The 24781-nt window shown below is 41.2% G+C and overlaps 1 protein-coding gene across 9 annotated transcripts in view; it reads left to right on the forward strand.

Annotated features, from left to right (window-relative positions):
* The window catches only part of LOC116393167 (receptor-type tyrosine-protein phosphatase mu), a 145857-nt gene that overhangs the window by 83202 nt on the left and 37874 nt on the right, over positions 1-24781 (forward strand). For 6 of the 9 annotated variants that reach the window (XM_031865256.1, XM_031865260.1, XM_031865257.1 and 3 more), the window contains exons 12-16: positions 8382-8655; positions 11596-11632; positions 12742-12816; positions 14384-14519; positions 15893-15922. In XM_031865256.1, coding sequence (XP_031721116.1) covers positions 8382-8655; positions 11596-11632; positions 12742-12816; positions 14384-14519; positions 15893-15922 — 552 coding nt within the window. The remainder of the gene's footprint in view (positions 1-8381; positions 8656-11595; positions 11633-12741; positions 12817-14383; positions 14520-15892; positions 15923-24781) is intronic. The other 3 variants (XM_031865262.1, XM_031865265.1, XM_031865264.1) reach the window with 1 other exon arrangement.

A 24781-nucleotide genomic window follows, 5' to 3' on the forward strand; every position in this document is an offset into this window, starting at 1 on the left:
AGTTGGTTAGTTCTACCACTATTCAGTCTATGAAGCCTTTACAGTTTTTAAATGAGCAGCCTTCACTGAAACAGTCCTTTTCTTCAGGTCTCTTCCTTGAGTACCAAAGTCTTTGCTTTTCCTTACATCTGGTTTTGTTGCGTCTCAAATGTTTGTTTGTGTGGCGCGTGTGTAAGATTTTAATTACAAATGAACCAGAACCAGAAACCAGAAAATGTTCTCTGCCAAATTCATTACACATGCAAGGAATTTGGCTAGGTGATTTGGTGCGTAACAATAAAACATAATTAAAAAATAAAAAATGAATGGTTGAATATTTGGAGGACACAACAGTCTTCAACATCCTCGCGTACTTGGAGAGAACATTGTTGGAAGAATGTAATCAGATCCTTTATTACTCCCCAAATTACAAACAAATGTCTGTCTGTTGTCCAGCCATGTTGAAGGAAATGTGGGGCCGTAAATGTAAACCACTCCCATGTATTTTGTCTATGTCCGGAAATTGTACAGTTTTGGGGAAATGTCCATACGGTTATAGTCCAAATTCTGGCTATGATATACCCAAGTCATGTATGTTTCTCTACTTAGGTAATATGACAGCAGACACTGTGTTAAGAGAAGACGGGTATCTGCTGAAAATCTTGCTAGCAGCTTGTAAGAAGGCTATCACGAAGAGATGGCACAAGGCAGAACCACCATCACAAGGTGGATTGGCTGAAAATTGTGACTGAAATGTCTGATATGGAACTGTTAACTCAGAGAATAAGAGCTCAAGTGGAGCGATGTCGTGAGAAGTGAACAATAACACAACCTGAATATTTCACAGGAGTTGAAATACAAGAATTTTATGGGGAAATACAACAAATTTGCTTTCTTGAAGCGAGTTAGATGAAGAGATTGATAACACACAATATCTGTGCTTTAAATGTGAAGCTACTGCCAGGAAACAATTAGCTGAGCTCATTCCTGGAGGCAGGGGGAATCGGCTATCAAATCACCCACTATAGCACAAACAAGACATGTTGGGCAGAAGTAGCCTCATGTTTGACAGATATGAGTGTGTTATCGATCTATTCATTTTTCTGCAATGAAGCAAATAAGCACTTTTCCCGAAATGGGGAACTATTCCTTTAAAATGCTGCCATTGGTTGGATTGCACAGAGTAAATCAACAGCTAAGGTGCATCTGGGTTGGGAGCAAAGATCTGAGTTTTTGTCTGTCTTACACCCTTATAGAGTAGCTACTCAGTTGAAGGTAAATATAACCTGTCAACTTAATGTTTATAAAAGGATCATAGGCCTTTCTACATTCCTCCTTGGACAAAATTGAGCGTTAGCAGCGTGAAGTGAATTGTCCATGCCAATATTAAAGAAAAGCCCCCCCCCCCCCAAGTCAGCAGGACCCTGAAAGAGTAGTTTAAACACTTGTGCTCAGTATAAAACTGAATTTTACACCATCAAGTCATCTGAGTCCTTTTAAAGATGACTGCCTGGAGGTCTTTAGTCAGGCTTGTCAGCTCATGTTTACCGTATGAGCAGCTGCCCAGATTAATGCCCCAGTGCCAAATGGAGAGGCCTGAGCAAGAAAGACAGAGCAATCGGTTTTTAATCTTCTCACAGGTACAATTCAGAAGGCCTTATTCAGACTGCCATTCTTTCAGTGGGCTAACTACAAATGCCTAATTATAATTAACAGACTGTCGTGAATCTGGAGCTTCCATTAATTAGCATGCTGGGCCTCCTCTTTTGTTTACTGTTTGAGGGCATGCTCACCTCGCCACCAGATGAAAGAGATTTGTCTTTGGAGATACGTTAGGTTTGAAACCCACTTCAGTCTGTTCTACTGAGCTGACATATAACTGTACACTAATGCTATGCAGCGTGATCATAAATGTGAGGATTGTCATCTGATCCTTTTTAGATGGGGATAAACTCGGTGGAAGTGCATGTTTATTGTTAGATGAAGAGAAAAGAATGTGTTTACATACAGACATTTAGTTTTAAGGATCATACATGTTTAATGAGTCCTCAAGATATAAGCCATTAAAAAAATGGACCACCATTCATCAGTGGAGTTCAGTAAATGGCACAACTGCAACTAAAAATTAATTGAGGCATCCTTTGATCGCAGCAGAGCCTCTCTACGTCTAAACTTTCTGGGTTTTCTTTCCCCACCTCCTCCCTTCTCTTAAATCTCGCAGGACATAAAGGCCAGCATGCCGCCTTCATGTGTGCGCCCGATATCTGGAAATAAATATGAATTGCAAAAAAAATGGAGGCGGCGGAGGGCAGCAAACAGGAGAGATTATGATGCAGGCCTAAGACGTGATGCTGACAGGCTTTTGAAGGTGTTTTCCACCTCCACCTCAAGTGACACTATGCCTTTTGAAAATTTAAGGTGACTTTAAAGTAGCTTCCATTGAGAGGCGTTAAGTGAGTCGGCCTGTTGGGATCTGCCGTCTGGCCAATAATGATAAATTTTGTCATCTGAATTTACCAAGCTTAAAAATTTTTTTTACTAAATGACATTTTCAGTTGAGACGCATATAAGAGATGTTTTCCTGGGGTGCTGAAAAACGCTGATCCAGTCGGTCTACTTGAGAGTTAGCCAAGGACTTCGATTTCACACCGTAGTTAGATTTAATTTTGTGCTACTGCTCATGTTGCAAGAGTAGCCATCACTTTAGAGTGGTGGGTAGCTCATTTTGAAATTGAACACTTTATGAAATCAGTTTTAAAGCCCATATGAAAAAAAGGCATTTGACAAGGGAGAACACTGATCTGCAGCACAACAGAGCAGAGCAGCACAAAGCTTGATTTGATAACGCAATCTTGCACGCTGATTGGGTTTGGGGGGGGGGTAATAGAGCTCCAGACATTTCAAACAGCAGATGTTTTGCTGTAATGCAGGAAGGAGAACACATTGGGAGATGACACGATAGCACTGGATCATAAAAAAATCAAGACATACATGTAACAGAAGACAAACGTCCGCTTCACTTCAGCATCCTGCAGTCATGCTGCAGTCAAATCATATTTCAGATAGATTTTGGCAGACGTCACTGATGGGGGAGGCATTTTTTTCATATTTGTGTAATTGCTGATCAGTATAACATTTCCAACTTGGATTTGGTTTCTAATCTCTGGGGACGACGCATAGCCGGGAACAATTTTTACCAGAGGGGACACTGTTCCTTTAAGAGGATTAGTGAACTGTCGATCAGTCATGTCGCGTTAAACTAATGTTTGCAATGGCCTCTCGTCAGGGCTGAAATACGCCTCCTCACTCCGTAGCATCAAAATAAATGTTTACATGCTTCTGCTAGAATAAATGATTGGAGACGCTTTCCTTATCATTCATACCACCAAATCAGCCCTCTCTTCCCTCACATAACCTTTGCCTTAAGCAAGCTCACACACTCACATATACATAAACATAAAAAGCTATAAAATACAGCAGTTTCTGGCGTTGTAAGCAGCATATTGAGGAAACTGAGTTCCAGTGAAGTTTCTACCCTGTAGCAAAAGATTATCTGTGCTCAACCATGGCCTGAAATCAGTTAAGTGATTTTCCACAGTCCTAAAATAAGCACTAACTTTCTTTGATCACGGCATAGCCAACGCTAATAGCTGTGCCTAAACGTGACACAACTCAGTGCTTTTTACGATTTAATGGCAAATGTAATCTATAGCACCTTCTAATTTGTTTGCTTTATAGCTTTATGGACACCAGGGAAATATAAAGAGTATAAGAAGACTGACAGATGGAGGGAGGATGCTTGGTCAGGAGAAGTGTGTTACTTACCGCTCTTAAATCAGACACGTGGGCATCTAGAGCCAACCGATTAGCATTAGTGAGAGAGAGCGAGAGAGAGACAGTGATTGAAATGCTCCCCATACGCCTTGCCTCATCTGCTCAAACAGCCTGGAGTTCTCCCCTATCAGCCCACATGAAAAATAAATCTGAGTTTCAGGTCACAATCCAGTCGATTCCGAGTCAATCCGCCGTAATTGGTTGGCGTCACATGGCGGCAGGGCTGAAATCTATCGGGCAGCGAGGCTGGAGGAGGCCTAATTGGTGTCAGCTCAGGTTGCAGCGCTTCTGCAGGAGTCCAGGTCTGCCCTGCCGGCCCCACTGGCAGACCACTTTTAACAGCTTATACCATTCTGCTCGTACAGCCTTCTGCCTTCGGTCCTCTTTTTGTCTTTCCATCTTCTGCTCCGGGAGGGAAGTTGAGGATTTCAGCAATTTTGGAATTAAGTCCAATTCCACAGCTCGCATGTGGTGTGAGCTGTGTGTTTCCTCTCCTGAGCATTTGCTTCAAATCTGTGATGTTGTATATTACATTTACATTACAGTCATTTAGCAGACGCTTTTATCCAAAGCGACTTACAATTCAGAGTCTATCACATTTCTACACCGTAGGCACAGCTACGGGAGCAATTTTGGGGTTAAGTGTCTTGCTCAAGGACACATCGACATGCGACTAGCGGAGCCGGAGTTCGAACTGCCGACCCTCTGATTGAAAGACAGCCCTGCCATCCACTTAGCCACAATCGCCCCCCAAGTTTGTGAAGGTTAAAGTTGTCTGTTACCAGGACTAGTGTCTAACATTTGGCTCAGCCTGTTCATCACTTGCCTAGCAACATTGTGACTAAAGAGCAGCGCTAATAGAACAAGTTTCATTGGACATATTTATGGAAACACAGAAAATCACAGGACATTTACTGAAATACTGTACTAAGTGCAATTACTGTTCTTTTTACTTCACTACATTCATCTAACAACAATAGTTACCAGTTAGCCTACCTAGGAGATAAGAAAGACAGCTGCCCCGAGGGCTTGTCAGTCATGTTCAAGGCACAGGGTCCGTGTATGTTTTGATTGACCTTGATGTGTTCAAAGTTTGATTGATCGAACACATATTTATTTTTGCTTCACCCAGACTTTAAGTAAGATATTGAATGCAATGTTTTTTTACTTGTAATGGAGTATTTTAACACTGTGGTCTTAGTACTTTTACTTCAGTGAATAATCTAAATTCTCCCCCCCCCCCCCCCCTCTGGAGAATCATCGTCATCAATATGAATTTAAGTAATTTGCAATTCTCTGTTTGGCATCGGATCATTTGAAACCTCGGCTATAAAGGATGTTTTCTTCTTGCTATCAAGCCGTTGCTGTTCATCTATTTGTTGTTGTTTTTCTTTGCTCATTCATGTCATACTAAATCAAGAAAGTGACTAAAGGACTCTGGTCTGTCAAAATGAGTCATCATGTAAATTGTGAACTCAGCATGAGGTGACAAGGTGTCAGCTGCTCAAAGCCACATTAACATGACATCAGTAATTACCAAAACAAATGGAATCAATTCAAATTGCGGAAATTAAACTCATGAGTCACTTTTACATTTTAGAAGCAGTTGAGGTGAAAGTAGTATATTTTTCAGACACAGGGGAAGTCTTCTTGCATACAGCAAGTTACCGCTGAACAATGCTTTAGATGAAACCAGTAAAGTGAGTATTATTGTTACAAAGATGAACAAAACATTTGTATTAAATTGCAATTCATTGTGAGCCAGTTTTTAGTTTCCCGCTACAGTGAATATTCTGTGTAGGTAAAGCAGGGGTTTAGATTTCCACATTACAGGAGCTCTTACCCTTGGAGCCTCGTAGCCTATGGCACTTGGTATTTTGCCTGAGGCAGAAAGGCAGTACCATTCGCACTGTGTCTGTCATTAAGTCGTGGCACAGCCACATCATCATATCATAAGGAGCCACCCGGGGGGAGCCAGCTTTTGTTTTTATTTCACTATCTGCAGATTGATTTGGAATATAAAATACCAATATGGGCAAGCTCTTGAGTAAGTATGCATCTCTGCAGCAAAACGGAAGCATAGTTATTGAGGCCATCATTTGTACTATGCATCACTAAATGCTAGAATGAAAATATAGACACAACTCTTTCTTCGGACACATCCTATACAAATAGTTATTGTTTATGCGTTACACTTGGTTCCTGCACTATGATTGACATCAGATATCATTTTAAATACTCTATTGTCCCGTCATGGCTCGTATCAAGATCTACATTGTTTTGGATGAGGCCTCCAGGCAGCCGCATCACTCATTTCTCTGCCACTCTGCAGATACTTAAGGGGCTCCCATGTCCCGTCTGCACTTGCCCTTTGACCTCTGCTCTCAATAGAGGACAGTAATTAAAGGCTGATTTCTCCTGCAGCCTCTCAGCAGGATTAAATATTTCATCACCTCCCATCCCAGCACTAAATCGAGAGCTCTAAGGAATTGGGACACACCCACCAAGAGCAAAGGGGGATTTTCTAATGACACTGCAAGCACCTTATGATAAACTATAGGGTTAAAGAGCACATGCTGTATGCACACAGGGACAAATCATCCAGCACCAACCGCAGGGAACAATTGATCATCTCTAGAGCTGTTTGTACTGAGACTATACGGCTTAAGAGTACAGCCACTACAGTGCAGATTTTTTTTCTACTTACCCATTTTCTAATAATGTGGGCAAAGGGAAAATGTTCAGGGTCATCGAAGCTTTACGTCCTGCCAGGCCGAACCCATTGTCATTTTTATATACGACACGGCACAATGAAATGAATGATTTGATAAATACAAATGCTTCGCAATGTTTGAAATGGTCGTTTGGGAAATAGACTATTGGCAAACTCATAAAGAGAGCAGTGTACAAGTGCATGGTTTTTTATAATCTTTTTTTATTCATGTTTAATTCTTATCCATCTAATCTTTGATCAGCACAGCTAAACAGTTCCGTTGTACAAGAGAAATTGGTCTTTAAACATTATTGAGGGAAGGCCATACTTTAACACTTAGTTTTACATTTGTACATCATTTATACCTGACTTAAACACACAATCTGTAGCTGGATAAGGTAAAAACAACTGTTAATGTCAGATCCAGTTCACACGTGATCCATTTCACCAAGTGTAAATGGATCATTGGAGTTTTGGTTTTCTCGAGGTCGAACAAACTTGTTGAATGTAATTCCTTCCTCATTTGCAGACAATGGCAAAGCCTTACTGCCCCAGTTGTAGGTTGGTGGAATAATATTGCGTCGCTCGCGTGCACGCGGTTGCATGCGTGTCCTCATGTATGTGCTCGATACAAACGAAACATGGACCCACACAAAAACTCCAAAAAGATTATAATTTAAAAAGATCTGTTCAACAATGTGTAAATTATTTGTTCATTTATTTTTTTTTCATTTCTAAACATATAATCCAATTATGAAAAAGAAATGTGCTAAAATCAGAAATTTCCTAAACAAGGGAACCAGAGCACGTCATTCATACATTTTTTTTCATGCATTCATTCAGGGAGCAGTATTGCTCCGTCTTCTGTAATAATAACTTGTTTTCATGACTCTTTGGGAGATGGAACACTAGTCCCCAATCATAGCTGGTTATTCTCCGTGGCGGCTGTAAACAGACTCTTTGTCACTCAGCAACTCAATAGATTTAACAGGTGGATGCGAGATGCATACTAACATGAACGTCTATAAGACAGTCAGTCTCCCCCTCAAGCTAAGTGGCCGGGCTCAGAGACAATGTCATCTCTGTCAGAGGCACAGAGGGCTGCAGTTTTGATCTAAGCTAAACACAAGGCTCGGATGGAGAGGAAATGGAAAGAGCCGTTAACCTTTTCAGTTGTTGAATAATGAAAATGCAAATAAAGTCAGGCCCAGTCCTGTGTCACTGCTCATCTATCTTGCACTGTATTTTTGAATCGGTTCAGAATTTTATATGATGTTCTTATTTGATCATTTCAGAAAAAATAATTTATTGATGTAAATGAATGTCAGTACACTGCATTAGTTTCTACTCCTGTACTCTTTAATGCATTTTAATCTGAACTTTTTTGTCAACAAAGCATTGTGGTGTTAGTGGTAAACGTTTTACACGATTGCTCTCCCTGTAACTGCTTGTATACAGTAGCACTGCTTAAGTTAAGCAATTCTAGCTTAAAGCTAGCAGCTTGTTTTCTGAGAAATCACAGAAAGGTAATGTATTCTATTGTAGTATATGTACATGATCATGTACTTTATTGTAGTGCTTGGATGTAAATCTTTTAATGAGCAAATCTGAAATGGCTGGATGTGCAATGGTGGTGATATGCAATCTCAAGAATATTTTCTAAAGACTTTGGAGAGATTTGGAGCTTTGCGACATGTATTTCTGTGCCATTCATAAAGAGGCCATTTTGAAACTCTGTAATGCTAACAGGCAAAATATATTCAAAGAAAAAGCCTGCATTGCCAACAGTGTTCTGCAAGCGCGTCTACTTGGCCCGTTGGAGTCTGTTGATGCTGTTTGTGTCTTGTGTTTGCAGTGCGTACCAGGTGGTGGTGGAGGAGGAACGTCCACGCAGAGCACGAGGAACAGCAGAAATCCTGCGCTGCTACCCAGTTCCCATTCACTTCCAGAACGCCACGCTCCTCAACTCCCAGTACTACTTCACTGCTCAGTTCCCCTCTGGCGGCATCCACTCACCCCAGCCCTTCACTGTGGGGGACAACAAGACCTACAACGGCTACTGGAACGCCCCTCTGCTGCCTCAGAAAAGCTACAGCATCTACTACCAGGCTGTCAGCACAGCCAACGGGGTGGGTGTTTTTGAAGTTTTTATTTTATTCATGCAATTTTAGTTGCACTAAAGCGAAAATATGACCAGTCATTGTTCACTTTATAACCAGTGGGGGAAAGCAGCCAGGCGCTTTTACTTAATTACTGCTCGTAAAGGAAGAATGAGTTGGAACTATTTATATATTTTCTTATTTTGCTATGTTCTTGGCGTCAACCTCTAGAAAAACCTAGCAACCAGTTGCCAGATTGTAAGCACACATCCAAGAGGAAGCTACGAAAGTAGCGAGCACAGCACCAAAAAAAACCCACAAATATAGTGAGGTGAAACACCAAGTAAAAAGCTTCCTCTAAGAAGAAAGTAGATCTGGGGTTGGCTTTCACACGCTGGGGAACAACCTAACCCTAACCGCCATCATGGGACAAATCCTACTCATTCTGCCTTTAAGTGCAATATTCAGGTACTTTACTTTAGTCTTTCCATTTTATAGAAATATTATATTGCAGAGTGTTACTATATACTCATTCTCTACTACATTTCAGAAGTAAATATTGTATTTTGTACTCTATTTCTACTCTATTTCTATTTTCTATTATGATTTTACATGAAGAAACATATGACTAGTTCAAAGTATGAAGTAGTTCCTCAATCAACTACAGTATTTAAAAGCTGCATTTGCGTATGTTTTTCAGTAACAATAATCCTGTTTCCATAATTAGTGCTTTTACTCATTATGTAGTCTTGAGATTGAGGTATTAGTTCTTGATTAAAGTATCTGAGTAGTGCTTTCACTGGTTTTAACCAAAGAATAACAACAAAGATGACAAAGAGAGGCAAAAAAATAACCCTTTCTCTAGATTACATATTGTGTGTTACGTGCCAGGTTGACAGTTTATTGTTTTACCGCATGTCTTACAGTGCTGTGCTAATGAGTGCATACAGTACCTCAGCAACTAGACAATTAGATAAGCACAGTCGAGAGAATGTCTAATTTGTGTACTTAATTTAATCAAACTTAAGCACTGACATCAGAAAATATTCATGCAACTTAAAAATAAATGTGGTTTGTGAAAGTAGTTTTCTAAAGTTTTTTATTTTAGAGGACTTACTGTAACATAGTGCCTAGTCCAACCTCGCCTCTCTTTTTAAATCATATGCATATCCACTTTAAAGTGTTCATGAAACAATGTTGGATATTCCGGTGGGTTTAATGAGAATGAAAAGCAGCCTGACATATTGATTGACTGGGCCACTGAAAGGGACTGAAGTGGCTGAGTGCAGAAGTCCCTGACTCTACACAGTAACTGCTCACATAGGCAGACACATGCACGCAGCAGCACAATTGCGTTTGGCCTCTCATAGATGTGTCAGTACTCTGGTGGGATGAACCAACAACACTGTCTACATTCGTAACAGGCTACAGCGGGGTCAGGCGCGGAATGCAGAGCTCTATGCGGTGACATGCGCTCTCCCTCCATTACTGTGGCCCTGCTCTCCTGCCTTTTCCTATGGAGCATCGTGTCAAAAGCCAGACAAGCCTTTGATCAACAGCATTTAAGAGAGCCAGGTGTCCCAGTGGCATTTCAGTGTGGGAGGCAGGAAACAAATGACGGGTTACCGATTGTACAGGTCGCAGCCTCTGTCGTCAAGTTGCACTTGGCGGGGCCCTCCCTCCGAGGGAGCCGTGGCAGACAGCTCAATGGCGACTTCAAGAGCCCCACCGATTGTGGTCTTGAATTAGAATCACCATAAAACAGCCTCCTTGAGAAACACCAGCACGTCTTTAAGGAGGCGATAGAAATAACATGTGCAGCAGGGCTGAATCCAATTAGCGAGTTTGCTCTTGAGAGTAAAGAATTGGCGGTCTGAAACTTTCCAGGACAAATCGGTGAGTGGTATGAATTGGCTGATAGTGCTCTTCCTTGCACAAATGAAATGAAAGTCCTTTGTTGACACAGCATGAAGCTCTGTCTTTGTGATCGACGTTCATGATGTTATTTTTATAGTCAATGTTTTGATTTACAGTGGCCAAATGCACTCTTTCACTAAGCCGTTTAATTAATGTCTAATAATGTTGCAGTGATTTGTTTGGGCCTTTAAAACTAAAGAAGCACTTAAAGAAGGTGAGTGCCATCCATACACAGATTTTTATTCTATTCAAATAAAAATCAAATATAACTTCTTGTTCTGTTGCCTTAAATGAAAGGACCATCTGACAGCTTAAAAGCTGCAGTGATGTAAAAGCACATGCATCCAGGATCACATAAACATTGATGTTTTCTTTCTCCTCTTCTTTGTGCCTCTCGTGGCCTCTAAATGCTGTCTCTCCCATGTGTGTTTATCGCTCATTGGACAGCTTGGCTGGGTCAAACACAGGGACACAGCTCTCATGTCTTCTGTGTTGTATTACTCATTGCCTCCCCCATTCTGTGTCCTTTTTTTCCTGTTCGCCAGACCATTGTTGACAATGAACTTCTCTGCCAGCAGCGAGAGCAGTGGTTTTTTTTTGGTTTTTTTTGTTATGTTGTTGAAGGCTGTTGTCAGAGCTCAAACCCCATTACATATTCAGAAAGGCTCCCTGACGTGTCATTTTGGAGCCCTGCATGCTGGGTTGGTGTCGCTTGTCACAGGGCTCTGGTTTCTCCACAGTGGCTGACCACCTTGAGCTGCAGGCTGCTCGACAGATCGCTGTTGGCTGACAAATCAGCAGCTCAGCACCACTAATCTGTGCTGTAGGCCCGCTCGCCTAACTGCGTTTTGTGTCACATTCATTGAGCTCAACAGATGATAGGGGACAGCGTGGAACTGGCCGAGCTGTTTTGTTGTAACCGCGGGTTCTTAGATAGGTGTTGTTGCCGCTGCAAGTGTGTGTCTCCTGTCTGTGCACGTGTGTCTTATTAAACTCTGATTCTCTTCTTTTCTTTCTGTTCTCCTCTCCCATTTGATTTGTCTGTTTGTACAGGAGACCAAAATTGACTGTGTTCGAGTAGCCACCAAAGGTAGGAATAGATGACAAAGTGTGAATTACGATGTTTGCTTTCTGTAGCTCTTAACATCACTTGCATATATGATGTCCGAGTAATATATAATAATAATAATATAAACTGACAAATCAAATCTTTACAATTTTACTCTTCATTTAGTTTGTTTTAATGTGTTAAAGATTAGCACATTAAAGCTACGACGGCTTACGGAGCCTGGGGAGGTGGGTCATATTCCAAGAAAAAAACTCTCTATTCTCTGGGATTATAAAGTAATACATTTTTTAAACTTACAAGGAAAGAAAACTGTTAAAATAAATTGACCACTTTAATCTGAAATAACAAAAGTTTTTTCTCAGAAATGTAGAACTTAAATCTCAGAAATTCTAAATCCTCTGATTATTATTATTATTTAAAACATTTGTTAACCTGTAATGGCTCTAATACGCCGTAGTAGTGACCCTTTGTAGATGTCTTTTGAAAGACAGAAATGTGTGGTGTGGTCTTCACATCAATACATTGACCAAGAACTTGTGTTTGTCCATGACTGGGAGGCAGCCTGTGTGCCCATTGAGGTCTGTGGGTACTTAGCTAAGCTGCCTGTACGTCCTGCTTCACACATTAAAGCTGATGAAGTCTAGGCACTATTGATCCGGGAGCAGAATTGATAAGGCCAGAGGGAGTCCTGGTCACACTCCGTTCTGGGCCTTGGGAGGTCCTGTCACATGCCCCAACAATCATATATTTTGCAGCTTCGCTATGGATTCTGTGTGAATTTCCAGATATCTCCATCTACATGGCTCAATAGGCTGAGGTAAAATAGCACGTATTAGAAGGATCATAAAAGCAATTTCTCACCTGAAGGGATACATTTTAATGCACTGCGTTTGGCTCACAAATATATGGACTTGCGTGAAATGATTTTCTGTTGCCAACTTGACTAAACAAATTGGGATTTTTTTTTCTAATACTGTAATGGGTGTCTTTCTCTGCCTCCATGTTGCATGATGATGGTAACTGTTGGTGTGACTGTTTTCAGCTTCAGTGTGGCCTGTCTCTCTCTCTCTCTCTCTCTCTCTCTGTCTCTCTCTAATGCATGCAATCCTGGATCCACTGACTCTACTCAGCCGCCATACTCGTGACTCAGCTCACAACCCCCTACATCCGCATCGCCCCAGCGGCCGGTGACAACCAACTAACAGGTCAGACCTGCAGCTTTCTGCATATTCTCTGCCCATCTCAGTTAGTCCATCCACAACAGGGTTTTTACCCACTATGACTTCAATGTGGCGGCCATGATGACGATTCCCTCCACAGGAAAAAAACCAAACAAGTGGCGTATTGCATGTGTGTGGTTTTGTTTATTTTCCTCCCATTTGCATAGAATCAGTGTGATTAAATCAAAGACATTGTCTTTTACCTTCATCCTCTCAGCATTACTGGACATGAAAGACTGGTTTGAGGTGCGATTGTCATTTGATGTGTCGGTGTTGGAGATTTTTTGACAGGAGTTAATCCTCTTTCATGAATATTTCTCATTATTTTTGGGAGATTAAGTGTTGGTAGGTATTGGTTGCTGCAGTTGCGACAACAGTGAACACACACAAGGATGCGGAAGTGCTTCATCCTAAAGATCTGGAGAGTTTTCAAGAGTGTAGCGTCTTGACTATTAAAATTCTGCTCAGTTTCTACTTGTTGTGTGTAAGAGTCTCAAATTCTCTCGGGCTAGACTGGAAGAATATTGACTTGTAGCGGCCAACATACAGCACTCACAGCTCAAATGGGGATTTGTCACTGACAGCATTTTTGTAAGATTAGCCCGTAACAGTATATTGGCACATGGCCTGCTCCATTCGTCCAGACATAATTGTTAATATGTCACCAGTCTGAAAATCCTCCACAGCGCCGCTTTAAAAACGTATATCTAAATAAAGGCCTGGCTCTTGATAACAACACACCCAGAGCAAGAACAATATGTCACAACCAGCCTGGGATAGATATTTCCCTTTTTGATAACGAGAGAAAATGGCAATGCTGAGGCGAGTAGGAAGCTCGCTCTAGCAGATTGGTCTGACATAACAATTTATCATTCTAAATTTACCCCTGGTGACGGGGAATAATGGTGTTGTTCAGGTGGACAGTTGTCATTCCAGTAACATTGCTTTCCTCCTAGTGCTTCTTATCACTTCCCAGGGACCATATGCTGTTAAAACAAGACGCCTCCCCCCCTCCTCCCCCTCTCTTTGTGTCTCTTGTTGTTGGCTATCTCCTCCACAAGCTGATATTTAATGTTTTGGTTATTTCAGGCTTTTTTATCTTCTTGGGTATTATCTTTCCCGCCCTGCATACTACATTTTTTTACAGCCCAGCAGCCATTTGCCCCAAACAGGATTAACCAAGGGTAAAGATGGTTCACACTTATCTCTCCCAGTGTAGCTTGATCCACGGAGAGCTGATGTCCACTAAGGACGGAGCTAAAGGTGGAGTTTTAGGGAGTCACTTACTTTCGGAATAGACAATACTCTGAGAATAAATGTGTATTGGTATTAATGGTCTACAGAATGCCACAGAATATCAGTGTATTGATTAACCAACCTGCCTCCTCCACATAGTCAAATCAATGGGAGGCAAAACTGAAAGTATGGATATGCACTCTGCTGTTTGGTGCATGTAGAACAATAGCAAAAGGGTCATTAGACTTGTTTCACAGTCTGCCAGATGAATTGCTCTTCCTTTCTTTGAACTCAATGCATTGTGATGTATTTTCAGGAGCAGCCACTCACAAACCTGACGCGGTGGAGCCAGAGAAACAAACGGACCACACGGTGAAAATCGCCGGAGTCATCGCTGGCATCCTCCTCTTCGTCATCATCTTTTTAGGAGTGGTACTCCTCATGAAGAAAAGGTAAGCTTTTTTTTTCTTACTCCTTGAAATACTACTTTGTGGAAGAGGTTGTACTTGCTTGCAGACTACTCACAAATAAGTAGTTTCTGTTTTATCATTTTGTATATTTCTCCCCCAAACGGCAGTATTGTCAGCGTCGTACTAAATAATTAATTTGATAATGTTGATACGCCCCATTAGGGCTGTTTACATCCATGAGATATAGTGTGCCATGAAAAATTCATCCGTTTCCACGGCACCCTCAAACAAATGCGCAGAGCTTCAATGACATTGGAATGGGAATAGGAAAAACAGTTTTTGAGGCCTGTGGTATGGAGAGAGAGAGAGGCGGGGAGGAGATAAGAAAGAAAATATGATGAAAGGCTCAGAAGGAAAGAGGATGACCACATAGCTGAAGGCTGAGTTTACATTAGCCCTGGACCCCGTACTGGAGGAAAGGTCCTCTGTACATATCCCAGCAATCAAGGGAGCTAAAGCTCAGCAAATATCAACCCCCTTTTGTCCACAGCAAGGCTTGAAATAATACAATGTCAGTTCCTGCAGAGATTTCTTTGGTGGACACCCATTGGGTTCCTTAAATATCTCGATTGTGAAAAAAAAAAAAAAATTCCCCAGTAAAACTTATTATGCATTAGCTTTACTTTCTTGTCCGTTCTCCTTTAATGTTAGACAGCTTGTGTTAAATTAAAGAGTACAGGTTAGTATAGTAGATGGAGCTGAGGGAGGAGGCATAGTTGTGTACTAATATAATCACTAGGATCCATGTTTATTTTTGACAGTAAGATGTTCTTTTTTTTACTGCAGAAACTGTCTGTGTAGCACAGCGATCAGTGGGTGGATGTGAAACTCGGCACTCAGTAATGGAATTGTTTTCAATTAGCCTTAATCAAACCAGAGATGGAGATGACTTCATTGGTTGAATTTTGTGTAATTTACTGTTACCAATGGGGAATTGAGTTGTGTTTAGACATTCCAAGTACTCATTTAGTTACGACCTCGGAGGTCAGATATGGTAATTTTTACAGGGGTGTAAAATGATGTGTCCATAAAAGGGGGGTTTTAGTCACAATGTGGTTGTCTCTGATTCACCAGCATAAGGCTGTAGATCAGCTCAATATCAATATAATTACAATGTTTCAACTATATTGTACTGAGCGCCCCCCCCCCCCCTCCCCTTGCAAAGCATGACATGACTCCAAGCGATCACCTTTGCCCTCATGATCACTAGTTTACCTCCACATATGCCACCATATCTGATTTTGTTCATTTCGACTCTTTTTTCAAACATTAATATATTTTTACTTTTTCTTTCCTTTTCATTCCATTCCCTCCCTCCTCCACTGCTTAAATCCTACCACCACCCCACTCGGCAGAAGAACCTATCACTCCTACACTTACTACCTGTAAGTAACCACTTTGTGTAATGTTAGTGCCATGCTTCTCGCCCACACGCTGTTTCCCATGCATGCAAAGAGCCATGTCATCCTCCTCCTGCTCAGAGCTATTACAGAGGCCCAACTGTAATCTCTGCTGGAGGAAACGGAGGACGCCACTCCGATGCATCTCCACATGATGATGAGCACATCGTACTGTATGTCACATTGGCACGACTTCTGACGAAAGCACGAAAGCTACACCCCCATGACATAAAACCACTGAAATGTTAGTGCAAACAGAATTTTCTGCTAGACTTTTAAGGAGTTTGTTTATCAAACGGTGAACTAAACTGCCTTAATGATTGTACGGCTGCCAAACTCATCTTGTGAAAGAAAAAGAAAAAAAATCAATGCAGAAGCTACTGCATTTTTACTGAGTGTGAATTTTTCATTCGCCTCCAATGATTTCATCTCTGTTGACTTGTCAAAGTTAGATTTTTTTGAAGTGCCTATCACAGTGAATCTATGCTTTGGTTGTGCCCTGAACCTCAATGAGCTAGTCCAAATATTTCACATTCCGTACACTTATCTACACACTCAATAGCTATGTTGGATTGACCATATTTATTGTTGTTACGCTGAAAATGAAAGCATGAGCTAACATGTTGATCTTTTCAATTTGGCTCCATATGCATGTGATAATTTGTGGTTTTTCTCTACCCCCCCACTCCATACTCTCATTCTGTCATCAAACCACCAGCATGTTTTGTTTGGGGTTTTTGCACATCCATCCCATTGATTCTATGGTGATGGTGGAGTTGTGTCTTTAGCTGACAAGGCGTTTGCTTCACTGTTTAACGAGCTGATGTGATCCCAGAATAACCTCCTTTCTATTTAGATGTCTCCAACATCATAAAACAAGAGCCGTAGTGCTGCTGCATTCGCTCTTAATAGAACCGATAATTCCAAGTCGCACCTCTGAATGGTAAAGAAGCTTATTCTGCAGCTCTGCCGTCACTGCCGTAGCTCATCGGCTCCTCTGTGCGCTCTTTGTGATGGATGCCGACTAATCTGTCTTGAGATGGCTGTGATCAGAGGAGAGAATGGAGGCTGCCTCACATCAAAGAACATCTCAGAATGCACCTGGAGATAATACGACCGTGAATACCCTGCGTGTCACTCATATTAGATCACAGTTGACTTGGATGACTTGGAGAAGTGCTGTCAACAAAGCTGAGCACACACATTGACCGAGCTAAGCAGGTTGTTAGTGAAACAATGAATTTATTTTAAGTGTTACATGTAAATAGTTTTCTTGGATAATTGGTCATTTGCATAAAGATGAAAGTCTATAATTACAAGTTAATGATTTTTCAAAAGACGTTCTATTAGAGATCTAATAGATAAGTTTTGTTGATGATTTAGAAGATGATTCTTCCATTTGAAGGACACAACGCATTAAAGAAGGGTTCGTTTTGAGGCATATTTGCTTTCATTGACAGGTTTTAGTCAATTGGATATTCTGGCTCCAAACACTTAACAGGATGTGTTTGAGGAGAGAAGACAAACCGCGTCCCTATGAAAATTAATGTGTGTGACTTCAACAGCCTCAGGTTCACGTTTTTCTACAGTCTCGTGCATCAAAATGAATTGGGGGGTTTTATTGTTCAGATTTATAAAGAAGGGAGAGAGAGGACTGCGACTGTTGAGACTCCTCTCTTAAGTTGACAAGGTAACAACATAATACACAGTACAAGGAGTAATAATCCCCATTTGGTAATGTGCCATGACAGCAGCAAATGCTAATAGATAATAAAACACACTTGGAGAATGTGGGAATAAATAAATAAATAGAGCACCTCACATTCCTGAATCTCTGTAACAAGTGACATTCTCCTCTGCGCAACAAGATGCCCATTTAAACAATTTATTTACGAATGGCTAAGGTGAAATTCACTTGACAACAAATTAAATGAAGATTTGATTGATTTTTATTGATGTATTGATGTTGCCGTTTGTTGTAGATGTATGAATGTATGGCAGTTTCTCAAATGGCGGTTCTAGTTCCCCCAGGGGTACTTTGGAGTACTGCAGGAGATGCATGAGATGTTCTTTCTTTTTTTAAATTTTAATTTCAGAATTATAATTCCTAAAAATAATTAAACTATAATAAGTTCAATAACAAATATGAATACAAGCTTAATAAACCACATTTTACATTCAATATTCCTATTTCCAATGCAATCGCTATATGGCACACTGCCAGCAAAGTAAATGAACAATAACAGTGTAGAAATCAAGTTTCAGCTAAGAGCTTGTGTTCAACACAAGGCCTGCACCACCAAGTAAAACCCATCGAGTTCTTTACTTGATCAGGTGACACCGTTGTGGCTCATGAGTTAATTGACAGTAAAAATGCTGCAGTGAGTGAGGATATACCATTCAGTAACACCACCCCCATCCTCCTCCCATCGTTCCATCTTCTCTTTATATCTGTCTCTTGTGTCAGTCATCGGTAGCCACGAGCAAGCGATTCAAGTTAGGGGAGCGTAGAACCATGTTGGCTAATTGGAAAGATGATTTGCACCTTGAGGTGTTGAGGCAGGAGCTGATGGTGTTGCATCTCACTACAGAGTTGCTCTGTAAGACAGGTGTTTAGTCCTTTTACCCTTAATGTTACTACTCTTAGTATCTAAGGTCGGCACATGAACAAATACAACTAATATGTTGCATGAACCCAAAGTTTATATTAACCAATCAATTATAGACTGCTTTCTTAATATGCTCTTCTCTGGAGCGTTCGTCTGCAGTTCTGATGACAGCCTTCTTGCCAGCCATGAGATTACAACACCTCTATGATTGATGAACCCCATTAATGCTCTCATGCATTCATCAAAGTCTTTTAAAGGCATGAGAACATCCTGCAGTTGCCAAAATATGCACTTTCGGTACATTGCCAGAGGTAGCTGCGGGGGCTAGCTCCCAACACATATCATCAGTCAGAGCGCTCATTAGGGATGCGGTTACATGTGTGATCAAATATATGACCGTTCTTTAATCAGGTGGCCGTACAGGCAGCTGTGCCTGCTGCTGCTGCTGCTGGGGACAAGAGAGAGATCAATGGCAGAGGGCAAGGTTTTCGATTGGGTCTTTATTCCCACGAGTGTTGGATTCATCCATCAAGTAGCAGGAATGTTAAATACAAGCACACTTACTGTATAACTTTGTGACAGGCTTGTCAGGCTTGTCTAGTACTCTTCAAACCACAGGTATGTGATTTGACTGTTACGATGTTGTCTATATAATTACCAATATATTATACAACGTCATGTAAGATAATACTAAACTAATCCCTCAGTGGAAAACCTATAAAACTTTAAGATTTAACTTGAAAGGGAAAAACTTGGAAATATTTGTATTACACTGTAAGACATAGAAAGATGTTGGTTTGACATTACAGGTAATACACTAATGTGGCTACAAGTGAACTGAATCTAGACACGTATCAGTTTCCTGTTGTATCAAACAAATATTGGCCTTTGGAGTTCCATCAACAGCTTCACTGTTTTGGTCCCTCTCCCTGCTCTTACAGCATTGTGTCCAGTCACAGCAAAAAGCTTTAGACCCTCAATAACTTTTTTTTTTGCATATCATCGCCTGATAAGTTGACATGGCAAACATCCAGCAGATGTGTTTCTGGCCACCTGACCAATGCAAGTCCAATATTCACTCTTTTTTTAGTCTCTACCAACTCCTGACAGAAATTGTCAGTCTGCTGTTTGGTGCTGGGCAGTTTGTGTACTGTGAATACTGTTGTGTAAAGACGATGTGAGAGCTCTGAGAGTCAATCAAAACAGTGAAGTGGCCTGGCGGTTAACTAAACAATGAGCTGAAACTCGCTTTAAGGCCGATGGGGGCTATATGTTGTCATTCATGTAAAACCGGGGCTGGAGCTCAGCTAAGAGCCGCTGTCTTTTGCGTTTTTTTTTCCATTACAAGGCCACTGTAGTTCTCCGACACGCTTGGGGAAACTGCGGTAACATGAGTACAAAGCTGTGGTAACGCTAGCCACCGTCTGAATCTGTTGCCCCTCTGAGCAAGGCCAGAAAGATACCACGGTGTTGCCATGGTTTTACACTCAGCGGCTCACTTTGCCTTGGAAAGGGAGGAGTGAGCGAAGGGGTATCCAGTTGGTTGCAATCTGCAACCACACTGAATGCTGTTTGACGTTTTTCTACCCTGACACAGCAGAGGGAGTTTGATTATATTCAAAAAGAATTATGAAAATTTGATGACATGTTTGTCATCAAAATATCTGCTCATGAATCTAGTCTATAAATATTGGTGTTGTGCTTGGTGCTCCTTCTGTCTTCAGCTTATAAAAAAGATTTGATTCAGGAGAGTATAGTTCCATTTCCATCTGGCAGGTGGTCACTTACATCATAAATCCCTGATGTTATGATGAGTGCATACATTTAGTTGAGTGGCCCTGTTGGTAAACAATCGCGTATGCCACTTTCCATACCGTAATTCACCAAACTTGTTCAATGATGTATCAGTAAGAGAAAAAAAATTGCCTGAATTTGTTCAATTTTCCTGAAAACACACACAGTCATACAAATCATCATTCACGGGAGGCTTACTAAGCGCACCGTGTTTAACACAATGTGCTCAGGGCAAACACCTTCATTAAACCTTACAAGCCGAACATGCAGCAAGAATCACATTAATTGGTACAAGCCTTGCAGATTTTTGCACCTACGAGCTCTGAATGTTGATGAGGAAGGGGAAAGAGGAAGAGCAGCAGGGCGAGGGGGATGTCATGCATGGAATGATGAAGTTTCAGCGCATGAATTTTAACATGAGTCATTTACAAAGCATCTGTCTGTCACAGTTTGGCACTATACTGTACACAGTTGCTCTCGTCGGCTTCATACTTAACTACGTGTAACATGTATTGGAATAATACAGACGGCGGCTTTGCATCAGAGGGAGAAATCAGAAATACAACTTTTAGTATGGAGCCTAAATATTTATTCTTGAGAAAATAAGATGCAGTTTAAAGCTCGCACACAATGTTTATATTTTTGAACAGATGTTTTGCAGTTTGAATAATGAAATCTAAATTAGTAAGCTTTCAAAAGACATTTGAGTGACAATTGCAATTGGGTCTAATGTGTCAATTAACGGGTCCCAGACCCCCGTATTTAAGTATAGTTTGTCAGCAGTCAATTCAATAATTATACTTTTATTCAGCTAGCCATAAAAACAGATTAAGTTCTCCTTTCACTGTCAAAATATGAATTTTAGAGACATATCACCCAATAAATGTAAATCTATATAAAGTATGGTATAGAGAACCTTTAAAAACTTAAACAATTCAAACTCCCTACACTGTGCCTCCACATATATTTAATATGTCAGTTTGAAACCTCCAAATGTTTATTAATGCAGTACACGTCATTTTTTTGTTCAATTAAATCTTTGGATGGATTAGGAGCAAAAAAAGTCATTTTAAAAATGAAAAGTTATGAAGGACAATCTTCATTTTATTGAAGACAAAAAAATACAGTTTTGATAAAATGATGAAGCAGTCAACTTAGCAGATAAACAAGTATTGTGCCTCCCTGAATAGAGTCTGCATTCACAAATCAGTTTCTATCCGTTTTTTTTGTAATTTTGCACTAAAGTAAATATATAGCTGCAGGAATGGATACATGATGGTTGACCTCATGGAAGAATGTGTTAAAGACGGAGAGAAGTTTGAAATGAGCCACGGTGCAAACAACTACTGAAATGTCCCCACTGGGTGAATCAAAGACGCTTCTGTTGCCCCTCCCAGCTGCATGTCAGTCATCTAACGCGCACACACACACCCATGCACTGCGGATGTGTGTGGATCGTCTAATGAAGCCTTCTTTGTCCCAATGTCACAAGGTTTAGGCGGCTCTAGCGCCGAAATGAGGCCCACCATGCTGAGCTTGAGGTTTTGAAGCTCTTGTTTTAGAAGTTGCCGCAGCATCACCTCCCACAGAACAGAGATTCTGGCAAACACGCACAGACACACAATTCACGCAGCTTCCTTTTTGTTGTAGCTGAACTCGTGGAGTTAGGAGCTCCGCTCGCTTAGATCCTAGACGTGCCACGCCTGTCATGTACAGAACTGCAGACAATCCCTCTAATGAGAGTTGCCTAATATAGTCACCTGGAGTGTTTGCTCCGTCTTTACTTCCCCAAACACCTCTGCCATCCGTCTGTCTCTTCCGCTTCAAATGCACATTCACCACTGTTCAAAGAAATTTGCAATTTTATTGTTGGGCATGCCTGCAAAGCAATCAGTCCCGTACATTTTTTGTTGGGATCTCTAGCGTGCAGCTTTTACGCTAACTACCAAGGGATATGATAAATGGTCACATTCATCAAGATGCACAAACACTCCAATGTACACTTCCTCGTACTATCTCTGTCAGCACATCAGACCCTGTAATATAGTCATCTATCATTACATTTCCCCATCTTACAAATGAGGAGAGAATAGCATGCCAATTAATCTTCATCTAACACCCACGGTGCCTTGCAAACATCCCGGTATTGCTGGTGCTTTCCTCATTTTGGCACTGGTGTCTGTGCAGCCTCGTTTGTCTCCAACGCTTGTTCTTCAGCTGTTACACAGGCCAGGAAAGCGGAAGTCCAAGTCCTAACAAAGACAGAAATAACAACAGTGATACAGTATTAAAACCTTGGATTATAGTGGTTCTTAATAGTCTCCCCCATGAGTGCGCACAGTGCCGAATCATTCTCAATATTGCCTGGGGTACATACATCTTCTCCTCCCCTCCTCACCCCTCCCTATTACAATATGAAGCTATAACGTAACACAAGAGACAAGATTTCCATATTGTTCCCCGCTCTAATTGCAGATTAAAGACAAAAAGTGAGTCCGGCAGATGAAAATGTCACTACTTTGTCACTTTACCATCTGAAGAACGGATCCACTATTAGCCTCACGTCGCGGCCTTCAGAGCAAATGACTGTTTGAAGGCAGCGGGGGCCTGTTGCCATATGGCACCAGACAGCGTCAAAATTGAATAAACAGAGGAGATTTGCGAAAACAAAGCAGCAGGAGTGCATCATTAGACCGCAGTTGTCCGTGAGAGAGACTGCAATTCAAATAGGGAGAGGGGTCACACGGAGAGTAACAAAGTGCGAGGATCAGTGCGAGGGCTGCCATAGTTAATCCTTACACCGCTCGCTCCCCTCCAGCTACAGAGCAGCAGCAGACATGGTTGTAGCTGACAGTATGTTGCCGCTCAAAGCTGTTTGACGTTTTTTCCTGTTGTAGGTTTAACTTCTCAGAGTGATAATGTGATGCATTGTTTATCACCATGGGGACCTTTCCCGATGCAAGTGTCTCTTATATGTGGGAGGTCAGGGTCAGCTTCCCAGTCAGCGTCTTACTTAGGACACTTCTGCAGAGTCAGAGGTCGGACTAATAGAGGGGAAACTGTTTTGAACTAAAAACTCAAGGTTTTCAAATCTTTGAGGTTTCTAATTTGTGGCATTCAGTGATTTGCAGAAGTTTGAACTGTTGTTGAAGTTGTTTTAAAGGGCAACTTCGCCCATTTTCAAAATGTGTGCTTGTTATGCCTATTGTTTTAGACCGTCCAACAAAATTAGTAAAGATATACAACTCTTTCACAAATATAATAACAACACTGAGGGCACCCAGGGGAATATTCTGAGAATATAGGTACATTTTGTCTTTCAAAACTGATAGTATGAAGCTCATTTAGATATGAAAAAGCAAATATTCTGGGGGTCCATAAAATCAGTCTCCCAGACATTGTCTATGGAGCAGCTCCAGATTTTATACTTGATGATCTCATAAGTTTGAGACGTATTTCTCTGGTTTCTGGCTTTGAGAGAGAGTAACTCATGTTCACAGATATTGATTGAGCTTTCCTAGGTCATGGAGATAACATTGGAATTCTTAAATCAGGTGATGTTCCCCTTTAAGTTGATACATTATACATTTAGTCCACCGCATACATATCAATGAGGGTAGACTGAAATGTTAGCTACTAAAAAACCCACGAGACGTCACGCACATACACACAAGATCAATGAAAAGATTCTGTGTACATGAATGTTTTCATACGATGACTAAAACAGCCCATAGTGTCAATCGCTCTATTGTCCATAGGGAGGCTGCTCCAGAGCCTGGGGCCACAACAAGAGTAGCTCACGACCAGGGACGAACGGCAGGCCTGGTCCCAAGACTTTAAAGTCTCACATGATGCATAAGGGGTTAATAGTTCATGAATATAGACATTGATCTGATTGTGGACAGCTTTATAGGTGATGGGTACAATCTGGAATCAGTCAGCAAAGTGAAGCCAGGACAGGTGAGATGTGAGCTTGGCAGCTGCTTTTAAAGAAGAAAAGTCCATCTGTGCTGTGTTTGTGCATGTATGTTTGTGTGTGTGTGTGTGTGTGTTTCTGCTTCTGTGTGTTCACCCCCTACACAATGCTTTAATGCTGTTTGATCAGGAACAGATTGCTCGAAGGCTCCAGCATATCAACCCAAAGTAGGTCAATAAAAGCAGGTTGACTGTTTCAGTTCACCATTCACAACTCTCGACGCCCCCAAATACGATAGCTAATTTTAAATCAGCAGGGCCCCTGATGTATTTGGGTTAGGGTGTCACACATTGCCATATTCTCAAGGATTTATATTGCACTCCTCGAAAAAGCATCTGGAGCCTAATAAAGCCTAATAGGACCACAACCCAGGGCACATGAGCTCAGCCATCTCATTACACCTATGAGTCATTGCTTCCATTATCATATCAGATCAGTTCAAGTCCAGTCATTGTTGCGTTTGTC

This window comes from Anarrhichthys ocellatus, unplaced genomic scaffold, assembly GCF_004355925.1.
Source record: "Anarrhichthys ocellatus isolate YVR2014 unplaced genomic scaffold, GSC_Weel_1.0 scaffold32, whole genome shotgun sequence".
Taxonomy (NCBI): Eukaryota; Metazoa; Chordata; class Actinopteri; order Perciformes; family Anarhichadidae; genus Anarrhichthys; species Anarrhichthys ocellatus.